This window comes from Syzygium oleosum, unplaced genomic scaffold (genome assembly GCF_021117445.2).
Source record: "Syzygium oleosum isolate NSW1041296 unplaced genomic scaffold, Sole_v2.1 Sole_v2.07, whole genome shotgun sequence".
In the NCBI taxonomy this organism is placed as follows: domain Eukaryota; kingdom Viridiplantae; phylum Streptophyta; class Magnoliopsida; order Myrtales; family Myrtaceae; genus Syzygium; species Syzygium oleosum.
The window spans coordinates 12,430,105-12,445,937 of NW_026607491.1; the positions used below are offsets into that span (position 1 = coordinate 12,430,105).

Below are 15,833 nucleotides of genomic sequence, written 5' to 3' on the forward strand. Positions count from 1 at the left end.
TTAATTTGAATAAAAGTTAGTAATAGCTCCGATAGAAATCGTTGATTCTAAAGAGAGTTGCTAAATTTAATGGTTTGGTAATTCAGACAAATAAAAGCTGATAACTCTAGTAAAGTGAGAAAAACCTAATAAAAGTTAGAACAGTTGAATCCTATTAGAGCACCATCTTGTTGCGTAAATAAGAGAGAGAAAGAGAGTATGCAATGATTTGTTTAATTTGTCATTGAAGCATATGTTGTGGAATCGTGTATAAGGTGATGTGTGAATGTAAATGATCATGATGTGAATTCCTTGTTATTAAAATGAAACTGCGAAGCAGTAGCTCGCAATTATTAATTTTGTCATTGAAGTGTCGTCTCCCTTCTCATTGAAAGAAGGAGCTCAATATAATTCAAACTTTAGATGTAAAGTTCATATGGGGAAATGTTTGATCCTTTGCTTATCATTCAGGAGAAAGTGAATTAATCCAAGATTAAGGAGAAAAAGAAAGACGGATTAGTATTTACATATATGAGAAATCATATGGGACCGCGAATATTTTTGGATTACTTTTTGAAAAATGGATGAATTAACAGTAAATTTAAGAATGCATGATCTCTAATTGACTAAACGGGTGGACAACACGTGCAACTGTTATAGGATTGTAGTAGTTTACAGTATCAGATGTAGTCGACCAGTGCAACAAATAGTTCTTGTTTCCTATCCTTACACATAATCAGCATCAAATATTAGTTTCATCTCTCGCAACAGAGAAGTCAAGGTTCTTGAGCTCTCTATACTACTACACCAGTAAGGAGGACTGCAGATCCATCCATTATTAACATCGTTTTTTTCTAATGACACAGAGAAAGTGAAAATAATTAACACTCAATGTGTTTTGAACTGTAACCCAAAGGGGCTGATTTTCTCTTGGATGATACTATTGAGGCGATCCACCATGGAAGGAGTGAGATGGTTAACCCAATCACCCACCTCGCCTTTCCTAAAAAAGCTTCTCTTCTCAACCTTGACATTCTTAGCCGGTAATTGGCCGGATTTGTTGACCTCCAGGTCCTTGAGGGTCTTCAAGCTACACATTTTGGCTATCTCTTCAATCACACCTCCCTCCTCTTCCTCGTCAGTGAAGGGAAGCCCCACAAACTCGGCCACCTGCTTCAGCTGTTTTCCAACGTCTTCCTTCAAGTCTTCATACTTGAGGAACAACACCTTGTGTGGCCTCTCCAAGCTCTCTTTCCAGTACCCTGTGATATGATCCCAAAAGGGCCCGAACAAGATTTGCCCTTGGCAAAAGGTCTCGAAATGCTCATCCAAGGACCACTCTGGCTGGTTCTCAAGCCGCGCCTTCTCGAGTAAAAAGTGCCAAGAGGAAACCACGGTGTCCAATGGGTTTCGGCAGATGTAAATGATCCGGCAGTCCGACTGCTTGACGCTCTCCGGCAAGGATGGGTAAGGGATGTGCGTTGCGAAGAGCGTTGGCTCCGCAAGGCCGTCAAGGTTGGGCCACAGCTTAAGCTCGATGAAAGGAATGACTTCATGGGGGCTCGAAGTGAGCAAGGGTGTGTTGGAGATGTCGAAGCAGGAGCGGTTAATGATGGAGAACACTAGGGCCTTTAGCCAGGAGGTTCCTGATTTGGGATTAGAGACCAGGACAATGTCCTTGTCTTTGGCTTTGAAGTGCCGCTGGAACGCGATCACGTTGGGAAGCACGTCGATCGGGCACCAAAAGTTTTGGTAAAGGCGATGGACAGGACGAACCAAGTCTTTGCTTATGGGAAGTGAAGCAATTAGTTCATCAATGGCCTCCTGGTCCTGTTCTTCAGTACCTACGACGGCTGACTGCGAAGAAAGTTGCTTGTGTGCCATTGATGTTTGAGTAAGAATCGAAACAAGCAGATGAATGTCAAGCACTAATCTGTTTGTAGCTAGTTGAGTGTTCAGTTTTCCATTTTCTTTCGTCCCTGTTTTATACAGGCGAAGAATGGTAACAGACCTCAAATTATTCCCGGCTCAATTATTGCACGATGGTAGGTGAAACGTTTATGTCGGCTTAGGTGACGTCAATGAGGGCATCAAACACATGATTAACGTTGTAATGCACATTTCTAACGTTGTGTGCGCCACAGAACAGAAATTTGTTCTGTGCATGATAAATTTGAATAACCGATAGTGAATTTGAAATATTGTTTATATGTAAAAAATGATTAATAACTTATTGGTCCAGTCAATTGTCTGTAAGTTAACAAAGAAATAACAATTTTAACTTCAATATATACATTATTAGTATTGCGGAAACAATTGATCGAATAGCAAAATAAACAGAACAAGAAAATGATGCGAACACTAGATATTCGAGGTTCGGTTGGTGTAACTTACGTTCATGGGGAGAGTAGCAAAGAATTCCGTTATATATCAACCTATACAACGGACCACACTAAATTTATTTAAATACTATCAGTGTTTCCCAGCTCCTAATTATATCCAATAACTCCGATATTTCAAAAAAAGTAGTGGTGGTGCTGGGTAGTAATCTAATGGAAAACCCCTCTTACACGTGGTGCCAAAAGTTCCGGAATAGATTTGAAACCAAATCGAACGGTTTGTATTTTTTTTATTTACGGGATTTAAAAGTTGAGATAAAATTGAAAAATCCTTGCAAAGGTTGTGATTTATTTTGTCATTTGAACTCCCTTGAAATTACGTATATATCCCGAACATACTCTTGTACGTTTACATGAGAGCATGCTGCAAAATCTCTTTCACGTATCCATATATATATAGCTACTGAGTATTAGGTGTTCATCAGGAAATAGCGGCAAAAGGATCAGAATACGCTTTTTAGGCCTATTTTAAGAGGTGACGTGTACTGATATTGGTTAAAGGTTTTCTCCCCTTAGCTCTTATGCTTCAAGACACATGGTTGGTTTATGACAACTAAAGAGATTTGTGCTATGATAGGACTAGTCATGATTCTTGAATGCAGAATGTAGCTCATAGAAGCTTCAGACCTTTAATTGTTAGGAGCCAAAATTGTCCATCATCGGGATATTCAGCAATTAGGGATATGTTTATTTTGCGAAAAATGAATGATTTAGAGCATATTTAAAAATAAAAATAAAAAAGATTGCTTCTATTGCTTACAAAAATGAATGAATGAAAAATATTTTTTTTGCCCATGAAAATGTTTAGGCATAAATTCTTTTTTCATTGACTAATTATTTCAAGCGATATAAGCTATCATTTCTTATAAAATATTTTTCCAAATCTTTCATTCTATGCGAAACAATGATTTTTTCTGTTTTTTGGGTGCCTTCAGGTCACAAATCACCTAATACTGGACCTTCAAGGCTCTCATGCATCAGAATAACTCATCCTTTGTAACGTAGACGTTGGAGTAAACTGATCTTTTATGGTTCAGTCTAAGAGAGAAAGACACAGCATGCTTTCCTTGTATCTAGTCCTAATCTCATTTTGATACTTGTTATTCTTTTAGCAACAGAAAAATCGAGGTCCCTGTGTGCAATTGCTCATTGAATCTTTTCCGCACACTAGTATTTGTGGGGAGATCCAAGATAAAGAAAGATCGAGTTCAAATCATAAGAACAGTACTATTAATATTCTCAGTACCAAATACCAACTCAACTGGAAAATTAATATGCGAAGGAGGACTAGTACGTTTTGAACTCTAACCCAAACGGACTCTTCTTCTCTTCCATGATGCTATGTAGACGTGCTACCATGGGAGGACTGAGATTGTTAACCCAGTCACCTACCTCTCCTTTCCTAAAGTAGCTTCTGTTCTCAAAGTTCGGCATGAATTTGCCAGATTTGTTCACCTGCAGGTCCTTCAACTTCCTCAAGCTACACGTTTCATCTATTTCTTGAATCACACCTTCCTTCTTTTCCCCCCGGTAGAGAATGGAAGCCCCACAAACTCTACCACCTTCTTCACTTGTGCTACGACATCTTCCTTCAAGTCCTTGTACTTCAAAAACAACACCTTGTGTGGCTTCTCCAAGCTCTCTTTCCAATACCCCACGGTGTCATCCCAAAAGGGTCCAAACCCTGTTTTTCCTTTGCAAAAGGTTTCAAAATTCTCTTCCATTGAACTCTCCAGTTAATTCTCTGACCGCACCGAAGATTTGAAAAAGTGCCACGAAAAAACCACAATATCCAGTGGATTACGACAAATGTAAATATTTGGCAATTTGATCGCTTCATGGATTCAAGCAAGCATGGGTAAGGAAGGTGTGTAGACAAGATCCGTGGTTCCGGGAAGTCATTGAGATTGGGTTTGGTGTTATTTGCATACACGGTGAATTCCAAGAAAGGGACGAGTTCATGGGGGTTCGAAGTGAGCACGGGCGTGTTCGAGGTATTGAAGTGGCGGTGATTTACAATCGAGAACACCAGGGCTTTTAGCCAAGTGGTTCCTGTTTTGGGCAGAGAGGCTAGAACAATGTCACTGTCTTTGGCTTTGAAGTGCCTCTGGAATGTGATGACATTTGGAAGGACGATGATTTGGAACCAGAAGTTTTGGTAAAGGCACAGATAAGGAGCCAGGAACCCCTTCTCTTTGGGAAGTGAAGCAATTAGTTCATCTATTTCGTCCCGATGGTATTCCATGGTGGTAATATTGAGGTTGAGAGAGAAAGAATATAGAAATTTGAAACACCAACTGTTGGTCACTGAGTGTAGGCTATCGCTCTTCCCTCCTTTGAACATACAATTGTGTTTATGTCCTCTTTATCGTGATACACAGAACTATATAGAAGTTGTTGAAAACAGATGCGGAAAAACAAATACAGAACATAGAGATTTACGTGGTTCGATCACAAGGTGATCTACGTCCACGGGCGAGACAAGACAAGATTCCACTATAATCAAAGAGAGTACAGTTTTCAGAAGTTGAAACAACGACAAAAGCTCACGGCTCACAAAAACTCTCCGAAAACAAAATTCTCTCTGTACATCAATGAGAAAATCTAGCCGCGGTATAAATAGTGCTCCCCATCAATGAGAAAGCCTATCGGCCCAACCCTCCGCGTCGCGAACCAAATCTCAATTTTTTCTCCACTTTTGGGTCGCACAAAAATATGTCGGGTCGGGTGATAAACCGGACCAAGTACATAAAATTCAAGACATAATTAACAGAAGTATACAGAAATTAAAAAACCTTCTCCCATTTCCTGGGCGGTTCCAGTTCGAAAAAACGAGCGATGAGTCGAGTAGTTGATTGCTAGACTATTAGTCGAGTAGGTGATTGATTAGGTTGGATTTGAGTTGTCTTCCACTTCTTTTCTTACTGTTTTTTCCGGTTAGAAAGTGGCTTATCATTCATTTCCACGCAAAGATGAGTTGGTGTTTAATACATCAGAAATTAAGAAACTAACCACGTCACAAGGCATTCGACTTTCCAAATCTTTGTAACAGAATATTTCCTTATCGTGGGCTCCAAGCAGATCTTGAATCTGACAAACGCGGGCACGTTCCATGGTCGGTCCATACCAATGCTGTCCCTCTCATTTTCTAACTTACAGATCAACTTGGGACTTGATCAATGCGCCAGAGAGTTTCATGTAAGAGCACGCACTATTTGTTTGGATTTTGGCGGGCCTGGATTGGGCATACCCGGGGTTGGCCGGGCTTTTCGAGTAAAATTCGTATTTTGGAGCCCCCCAAATTGTTATTCGGGCCCATTTGCTTGGTTGGATTGGGTTGGGCAGGCTCGTCGTCGAGCCCATGATCGCGAAGCGTGTGTCGATCTGCATTGGCTCAACTCGATCGCAACTCTCCATCTCTCGCACTCTCTCAAAGCTATAAATACATCCTATGCCTCGCTCATTCGATCTGTAATATATGACTATTGATGTTGTCGAATTTGATATGTAGCTAGAACTTGGCAAGATGATAATCCGGATGAATCAGTTTGAATTGATGCAAACATCATGCATGATGACCACAAGGATTCGTCAAGTTTGATTTCGCTTTTTTGACACGTGAATATCTATTATTTAGGAAACTGAAATTGATCTACAGACACCCCTCTTCCCAATACACTGTGATTACATACTACCTTTCACATTATATTTGGTAAGAGGCATTAAAAGAGAGAAAAATAGTTCAAAAAACACAATTATATTTAGGTGGAGGGAAACGGACCCAAGGAAACGATTAGGAGGGATTTGTCCAATTAAATTTTTCTGATTCTCTTCAAATAGAGAGGGATTTGAAGGGATTTGTATATTAATAAATGAATTTATTGTTTTCTTTTTCATTTATACCCTATTTTATATTTAATTATTAATACGTAAAGAAGACTTTTTATGTCCTTATGCGCTCTTTTCCTTTCTTTCCCAATTGCTTGAATTTGGATATCATTATGATTCAATCCCTTCAGACACTTTCTCTTCTGTCCTTTTAGCTAATCCCTCCAACCAAGTTCAGTGTAAAAGTCATTTCGAATGCTTTCACTAAAAAATTTCAAAAATTAAAAGAACTTTCCATATCTCAAACACACACATAATTTGACAGCGTAAAGATGATTTGAACGGCATTATGGGAAAAAAAAAGATTTATCAGGAAGTAAATGAATTTGTCCCTCGTCTTTCCTTATCTTTTTTCTTCTTTTTTTTTTTTTATTGAGAACCGGAAGCGCAGCGTTTTAATTAGGGATGATTGGTTTCCGGTCCGGTCCGGTCCCACCCAAGAACCGGGACCGGGAGGACCGGTTCCCAAATTCTAGGACCGAGGATCGGACCGGCTAGTCTTGGGACCATGGACCGGACCGATCCAGATTATTGGTCCGGTCTAGTCTGGTCCGGTTTCAATGGAACCAATCACTTATTGGAATGAACTAAAAATCAATGTTCAATTCTGCAAGAAAAAGATAGAAAAAATGAGGGACCTGCATATGCTACTCAATGTTCACAGATGACATATCTATACTTTGAAATAGAGGGAAGACATAGCTACACAATTGATGAAGAGGGAATCATTATAGAGATGCCACAACCTAAATTTGGAGAAGAGGGAGTCATGCTGGATAATCTTGAGGCAGGACCAGAGTTAAAAAACATCAAGCATCACGTATAAAAGTTGGCCAAGTGCAAATTGGTAAAGGCAAAAGGGAATTGGGGAAATTAGTAAAGGCAAGAGGGAATTGGGGAAATTAGATTAGGCTTTCTATTTTTTTCAAAAATTTTAAAAAGTAAATAAATATATATTTATTGGTCCGGTCAAGTCGGTTCGATCGATTCGGTTCCCATCCTAAAATCGGGAACTGGATCGCCCGGAAATTGATTTCACTTTTAGGAACCGGGAACTGGACCGATATTCTTGACACCTGGACCCAACCGGCCAGTCCAGTCTGGTCTGGTCTAGTCCGGTCCTTGTTCGGGCGGTCCATCATGCTCATCCCTAGTTTTAATTGCTTTCACTTGCGCACACAAAAATCTACATCTCTCTCTCTCTCTCTCTCTCATTGCTCGTCGTTGCTCAGATTAGAGACCCCGTTGCCCATGCCTAGTTCTCCGACTACCCTTGCCGAACTCACTAGCATCTGAGTGGTGTATGTCTATTTTTAGGGAATTTTTTTTCCTTTCCAAACAACGGAAAATATTTTCCAATTCATTTTTATGTTTTAGCGAGACACCAGAAAATATGCTCATTTTCTTGAAAAATGACTTCTTGAAAAATATTTTTCATAAATGTCACATTTCTTCACAAAACTAACGGAGTCTCACTTTTAGTTTCCTTTTTTCTTTTTTCACTTCTTTATAGGCCGGGGCATACCCTCCAAACACATGCGAGAAAACTGATGGAATATGATTGTAGGTGAAACTCTTTTACCTGGGGGGACTCGCAAAGTGCTTCATTTGCATGCTGGTTTGGTCATTGCCATGCAATTAATTGAATAGTTGATTAGGTTTGGTTTGAAATAAGCTTTTTTTAGGCCTATTTTAAGAGGTATATTGTCTCGATAAACTTTGATTTCTTCTCTTTCGTCACTTCTGCTCCCACTCTATGTCCTACAAGACTCAGGTTTTGGTGTATCATGATGATTGGCAGATTTATGCTACACAGCGGGCACTTGATTAATTGGCCATAGAGCTTTAGATAATAATAGGCAGTATTTATATCAGGCATATGAATAGGACAAATGTGAATGGTTTGGCAATTTAATCGCTTGACGGATTCAGTCAAGTGGTTACGAGGTTTGCTAGACGATAATCTAAACCTTAGTAATGTATCAACAACATCTCGATTTTAGCACCATCGAATGCTTATAGAAACTGATTGTAAGTTATGCATGTACAATTGATAAATCTTAAAATAAGTTGTCAAAAGAAATTTTCTTTTACAAATTTCAATTGCAAGTGTATACTGCGAATGGGTAGTAAGTATCACAAGTAGTGTCAAGCTAGTTTACTAGTCGTTTGTGTTAAAATATGCCTCGAGTTTGAGCTTGTGGACGATTTTGATCTAAAAGTGCACGTGGATATCCAAGTCATATTTTCATGAATATGGTTTCCTTAATCTGGAAAGCCTATTGAACATGGATGATGCCAAATATTGGAGTTTGAATTTTGGTCAACAATTAAGAAAGGGAAACCCACTTCAAGTCGGTCCACGAAAAGCAGAAGAGGAAAGGTTATTATCTCCTTTGTTGCCGAGTGGAAAGCAGAAATAAAAAGAAAAGAAAAGTTAAATATTTGCTGGAGGAAACAAATATTCTTTCCTAATTGATGTTGGAGTCTACGGCATGAACAAGAAAGTCCAACGTGGCTTTTGATTCAGACCATGACTCGGTCAACTCTTGGGCACAGATAATATATTCAGATAATATATTCTACTGTGGGCACCCTTGGGAGGTAGAAGTTGGAGTGCAGAGTGTGGTCTTCGTGCCGTCCTTGTCCGGAGAAGAACTGAAGCGCCAAACCGAGTGCTTGACGTGAATCTTTGTGGAATTACGTCCTTTCATTTTCTTCGTGCTTGATATTGAAGAAAAAGTACAAGTGATTTAGCATATTAAATCTTGTGGTAAGATTTGTGTATAATTCATTCGCGAGATTGAGAGATTATTTCGTGAAGAATTGTGGAGCTAAACACTGTATAAGTTATTGGGTGTAATTGGGGCTTGGGAAACACTTAGAGTGTTTGAGTGATTCGAGTGTGGTTGTAATCTCTGTTGTATCGCTTGATCTATAGTGGAATTCCGTGCTGCTCTCCCCGTGGACGTAGGTCACTATGACCGAACCACGTAAATCTGGTGTTCGATTTATTTTATTGTTCTGTCAAATTTATTGTTCGATCACTTGGCTTCCGCAACAGTTGGTACAGAGCTAGACTTGGTTGAGTTGAAGCGAATCGATGGCGACAGAAGAAGGAAAAGTGAGAATCGATAGATTTGATGGGAAGAATTTTGGTTTCTGGAAGATGCAGATTGAGGATCATCTATATCAGATGAAACTGCACTTGCCCCTGTCTGGGGAGAAGCCAGAGACGATGAAGCAAGCTGATTGGGAATTGCTGGATAGACGAGCTTTGGGTGTTATTCGGCTGATGTTGGCTCGTAACATTGCTTTTAACATCGTGAAAGAGACAACCACTGCGGGTTTGATGAAAGCCCTGTCGGACATGTACGAGAAGCCCTCTGCGATCAATAAAGTCTACTTGATGCAACGTCTTTTTAATTTGAAGATGAGTAAAGGTGTGTCAGTTGTTGATCATATTAATGAATTCAATGTGATCGTTAGTCAATTGAGTTCAGTTGATATTGACTTTGAAGATGAGATACGTGCTTTGATTCTATTATCCTCATTGCCTAATAGTTGGAATACTACTGTTACTGCTGTTAGTAATTCATCTGGGTCAACAAGTTTAACGTTTGATGGTGTTCGAGATTTAATTCTGAGTGAAAACATCCATAGAAGAGAATCTAGTGAATATGTATCTGCTGCTTTAGTAGGTGAAAGAAGAGGAAGAACTAGTACTCGTGTTAGCAAGAGTAGTATGAACTCGAATAGACGAAGTCAGTCTAGGACCGGTGGTATTGTCTGTTGGAGCTGTGGCAAGAGGGGGCATTTTAGAAGAGATTGCCTTAAGCTGAAGAACGACAAGGGTAACGGAATTAGAGTTGATCCTGCAGATGATGTTGCAGCTATAACTGATGGTAATTTAGATAATGCTGATTATGTCTTGTCTATCACTGATGATTCGTTGTTTGGCGAATGGATTATGGATTCTGGTTGTTCTTTTCACGTTACACCAAACAGGAACTGGTTTACTACTTATCAGCGCAAGGATAGTAGTAAAGTGCAGTTGGGGAACAATTCTGAATGCGATGTTATTGGTGTTGGTGATGTTAGAATCAGAATGCATGACGGTATCGTGTGGACATTGACTGGAGTGAGGCATGTTCTAGAGTTAAAGAAAAATCTGATTTCCTTGAGTGCCCTAGATTCAGCTGGGTGTCGGTATTCTTCAGAATGTGGACTTCTGAAAGTTGTTCGAGGTGCCTTGGTGATAATGAAAGTAATCAAGCATAGTGGCCTGTATGAGCTTTAAGGTAAGACAGTGATGGAATTTGCTGAGAAGACGTCGGATGCATTAGTTCGAGAGTCTGAATTGTGGCATATGCGTTTGGGGCACATTAGCGAGAAAAGCCTGAAGGTTCTAAGTGAAAGGAATTTGCTATGTGGTTATGTTGCTAACGAATTGAATGTATGCAGGTGATGTGATTTAGATCAACGGCGGAAAGTGCAATTCAGTACGATTGTCAGAGAAACCACGGAAATTGCAGAATTAATTCACTTGGATGTTCACAGGTTGTTGCGGTTTCCTTCGAGGAAGAGTGCCAGATTTATGCTAACAGTTGTTGATGACTACTCGAGGAAGACTTGGGTATTTGTGCTGAGGCACAAGTTTGATGCTATTGTCACGATTAGGTAGTTTAGAGATTTGATCGAAAAGGAGACTGGTAAATCGATCAAGCAAGTGCGGACTGACAATAGTATGGAGTTTTGCTCGGAGCTGTTAAACGAATTCTGCATGAAGGAAGGCATAGTGAGACACCTCACTAATGCCAATGAACCACAATAGGTTGCAGAGTTGATGAGCAGAACATTACTAGAGATGGCTTATAAAATGCTCTCTAGTGCTGGTATGGCTAGGAGATTCCTGGCGGATGCACTTAGTACGGCGGGCTACCTGAAGAATAGATCCCCATCGGCTGCAATTGAATGTCGGACTCCCGAAGAAGTGTGCTCAGGTAACGTTGCTGATTATTCTGTTATTAGAATATTTGGTTGCCCATGTTATGTTCAAGTTAGTGATGGTAAGCTCGATGAAAGGGCAATGAAGTGCATGTTCCTAGGTTATGCATAAGGTGAGTGGGGCTATCGGTTGTGGTGCTCGGAATTAAATTCACCTATTATCAGCAGAGAAGTTACATTTGACGAGTCTCTAGTACTTCTGGCTAGGAGTGTTTATAGCAGTGTTTATACGGATCTGAACGGTATTCAGCTCGAGGTGGAGTTGCAACTAGATACTCCTGAGGTAGCGGGTATTAGTGAAATAATCGACACAAATGGTGCTTATAGCGAGGTGGAGCCTATTGAGCCAACAGTTGCTGTAACAGCTGAAATTGACAAGGTGCGTATTCAATCTCCCGATAGATATGGATGCAACGATGGTTTTGCTTTATCTGCGATTGAGGAGGTTGTGTTAGAAAATCCTTGTGGAGCAGTTAAAGGTGCATGTGGAGTTAGTGTTCTGATGAGGTCCACGGCTATGGCAAAGTTCAAGCGAGGCTTGGACTTGGAAGACATCTGTGGCGGTTAAGCCCATTGGGGCTGTGGGAGAGTAGGAGCGAAATTCGGATTCTATCAAAGCGATTGTGACTTGACTCAAACGTCGAGCCAATGTGAAGATTGTTAAAATATGTCTCAAGTTTGAGCCTGTGGATGATTTTGATCTAAAAGTGCACGTGGATATCCAAGTCATATTTTCATGAATATGGTTTCCTTAATCTGGAAAGCCTATTGGACTTGGATGTTGCCGAATATTGGAGTTTGAATTTTGGTCAACAATTAAGAAAGGGAAATTAATTCCCACTTCAAGTCGCTCCAAGAAAAGCAGAAGAGGAAAGCTTATTATCTCCTTTGTTGCCGAGTGGAAAGCAGAAATAAAAAGAAAAGAAAAGTTAAATATTTGCTGGAGGAAACAAATATTCTTTCCTAATTGACGTTGGAGTCTACGGCTTGAACAAGAAAGTCCAACGTGGCTTTTGATTCAGACCATGACTCGGTCAACTCTTGGGCACAGATAATATATTCTACTGTGGGCACCCTTGGGAGGTAGAAGTTGAAGAGTGCAGAGTGTGGTCTTCGTGCCTTCCTTGTCCGGAGAAGAACTGAAGCGTCGAACCGAGTGCTTGACATGAACTTTCATGGAATTACGTCCCGGTGTTTTCTTCATGCGTGATATTGAAGAAAAAGTACGAGTGATTTAGCATATTAAATCTTGTGGTAAGATTTGTGTATAATTCCTTCGCGAGATTGAGAGATTATTTCGTGAAGAATTGTGGAGCTAAATACTGCGTGAGTTATTGGGTGTAATTAGGGCTTGGGAAACACTTAGAGTGTTTGAGTGACTCGAGTGTGGTTGTAATCTTCGTTGTATCACTTAATCTATAGTGGAATTCTGTGCTGCTCTCCCCGTGGACGTAGGTCACTACGACCGAACCACGTAAATCTGATGTTCGATTTATTTTATTGTTTTGTTAAATTTATTGTTCGATCGCTTGGCTTCCGCAACAGTTTGTATAAAACTATTTCGCTAGTAATATCTCGTTTGCAATGGCCCAAAAATAATTAGCTTGATATCTTGCTCTTACATTAGACATTGGTAAATTTCCTTAATTGGTTGGTAAGTTACTTCCCAAAAAGCAAGCATGTATTGGGAATTCACTAATTCGAGTGGTGAGTTACTAACTTCAGCGGTGAGATTTAATTACCAACGGCGAATTTCTAAACAGTTTATTAACTTATTATTGACTTAAAATTTAGACGTTGCCAATTTCCTGACTTAATCAGTAACATACTACCCAAAGAGCAAGCCTATATTAGTATGTTGAGTTTGGGAAAAGAATACCTCATAACTTTTGTATGGTGCTCACTTGAAGGTCATAACTTTTGTATGACGCTCACTTGAGAATCCTAACTTTTTTTCGATCACTTGAGTGTTATAACTTATGTACGGTGCTTACTTGAGTGCTATAACATTTTATTAGATCACTTGAGTGTCATATAACTTTTAATTGATTATATGAGTGTCACAACGTTTTAAAAACGTTCATCACAAGTGCTATGCCACGTTGGATTTCCGGCACTTAGGTTAAAGTTTTAAAATTTTTTTGCTTAAGTGATCGATTAAAAGTTATGACACTCAAATGAACGTTTTTTTAGAAGTTATGGTACTCAAGTGAGTATCGTAAGAAAGTTACGAAACTTGTGGCATCCTTATCCCTATTGGGTTACTAATTTGTCTGTGTTGACACCTGAAATTAATTAGGGTTGTCGATGCTTAGGATAGATGAATAAAACGATAAGAGATGACGTCGCCTGTACTAAGATGATTCATGTAAGACAGCTAGTAAGTACTGGCAGTCATAAGTGGGAAATTTGAAATTCAGATGAATGGAGACCAAAAGTGCCGAAGGTATTTTCATTGAGGATGTTGACAAGGAGAAGAGTGAATGCCAAGCTAGGAAGGACTCGATGAAGGCCTTTGCTCCATAAGAGCAGGTGTCAAACCAGGAAAAATTGGACTAAAAGTGCCAAAGGTATTTTTCATCGAGGACATCGATAAAAAGGATGATGGGTGTTAAGTCAGAAAAGCTCGACGAAGGTCCCTATTTCCAGAGGACAAGTGTCAGATGTAGAAAAGCTCGATGATGGTTACCATCCTAGAGGACAGGTGTCAAATGGAGGAAAGTTCAATAACGGTTACTATCCCGAAAGACAGGTGTCAGACGGAGAAAAGCTCGATGATGGTTACCATCCTAGAGGACAGGTGTCAAACGGAGGACAGCTCGATGACGATTATCATCCCGAAAGACAGGTGTCAAACGGAGAAAAGCTCGATGACAGTTACCGTCCCGAAGGACAGGTGTCAAACGGAGAAAAGCTCGATAACGGTTACTATCCCAAAGGACGTGTGACAAATAAAGAAAAGTTCGATGACGGTTGTCGCCTTAGAGAACAAATGGGCTCGATGACGGTTGTCGTTCTAGAGAACAAATAGGCTCGATGATGGTTATCATTTCAGAAGATAAAAGGGGTTCGATGACAGTTATCATACTAAGGACAGATATCAGCACAGAGAAAGCTCAAGAGTGGTTATCACTTCATACAAAAGATAAGATCGATAGCAGTTGATAAACATGTGTCATTAAATGAACGGTGAAGATGAAATCAACGATGGGTATCGGATACAATGCCAAGAACGGTTACCAAGTCTGCGTTATAAATAGTGTCTGATTATCAACAGAAGCCCCCCCTCGCACATAAAAAAAACAGATGCTGTCTTTTATTCTTACTTTCTAGTTTCGCATTTTCAGTTTCCATAGCTGTAGTTGTTTAGGTCCTTAGTTAGTAGTTTTATTATATCATGTCAATGAACTTTGGACGCCGCCAGTAATTGGACGATTTCGTCTGAATATTCTGTAAAAATCAAGTTCTTTATTCACGCCTGGATTGCTCCTGTCCGGAATTGGATCTAGAACCCAGCCTCCTTTCATTAAGAGCCGAATAACGACGTTCGGTAAATTATATTTCGTAGAGAGAACATTTCCGACGAAACATAATTTTAGCACGCCCGGTGGGACCCTTAGATCAATTGGAGGAGTAATGATGGCACGAACGAGATGTCAGAGCCAATTAGATCAGAATAACAATGTTCCAGGGAGCAGTGCACCCCCGAATCCTGCTGTGGAACGGGTGACACATGCAGAGTCGTCAAACGGGCGAACAATTACAAAACAAGGTCAGGACGGGGAGATGGACGTTCCCAGATACCTTACTGAAGAGCAAATAAGGCAATTGGAACCGAATCCAGTTACACTTGCTACTATGAGAAGAATCATGGAAAAACAACATAATGATTTGGCTAATCTAGTCACTAGATGCGTGGCTGATACTGTTAGGCCATTGTTTATCAATACAGTTCAGGAGATCACTCGAAGGCCGAATTCATCAATGAGTTCTTCTCAGCCACAAACGGTCTTCGTTGTACCTCCAGGTTCAGTCGGAGGTCTTAGGCAGCCTATCGTTACAAACTCTGGCAGTGCAACAACAGCGCAGCTTATGCCTCTTCCACCAGTAAGAATTCTTCAGAGAGGAGAAAACACATTGGCAAGTCAAGCACACGGCCAATTGACAACAAGTGAAGGTAATGATGTTAATTTGTCACATCGGAACGAGAGTATCAATACAGGTCAACTAGCAGCCAACAGAGTGAATTTGTCTGGTCCAGTTCAAACAAATGTGACTACTGCAAATATGGTTCCTCAGCATACTGCTATGTACCAATTACACGACAGTGTGTTGTCTGGTGGTTTTGCTGTTCAACCTAGCATTCCTCATATGTTGTTTAGGCGAAATGTTAATGCAGATAGTTGTTGACACCTAAATTTTGCTCAATCACTTAGGGTTTTATCGCATAAAAAAATTTAATTAGAGCTTAATGTTTAACCCCTAAATCAAAAATATTTTCATGGCATATAGACATTAAATTAATTACGTTAATAGGGCCTATTAGAACATGTTTTTCTT

At 40.0% G+C, this 15,833-nt stretch overlaps 1 protein-coding gene and 1 pseudogene across 1 annotated transcript; both read right to left on the bottom strand.

The window, feature by feature from the left end:
* Positions 1 to 560: 560 nt before the first annotated feature.
* Positions 561 to 1,950, bottom strand: LOC115683017 (cytosolic sulfotransferase 15-like). Its single transcript, XM_030607765.2, has one exon. It carries the CDS (start codon positions 1,861 to 1,863, stop codon positions 868 to 870), a length of 996 nt encoding a protein of 331 aa, XP_030463625.1. The 5' UTR covers positions 1,864 to 1,950; the 3' UTR covers positions 561 to 867.
* Positions 1,951 to 3,590: 1,640 nt separating this feature from the next.
* LOC115683851 (cytosolic sulfotransferase 15-like) lies at positions 3,591 to 4,704 on the bottom strand (annotated as a pseudogene).
* Between the last annotated feature and the right edge of the window lie 11,129 nt (positions 4,705 to 15,833).

What these genes read in the sequence shown, in the direction of transcription:
- LOC115683017 (XM_030607765.2), bottom strand. Translation starts at nt 1,863, where the DNA reads ATGGCACACAAGCAACTTTCTTCGCAGTCAGCCGTCGTAGGTACTGAA.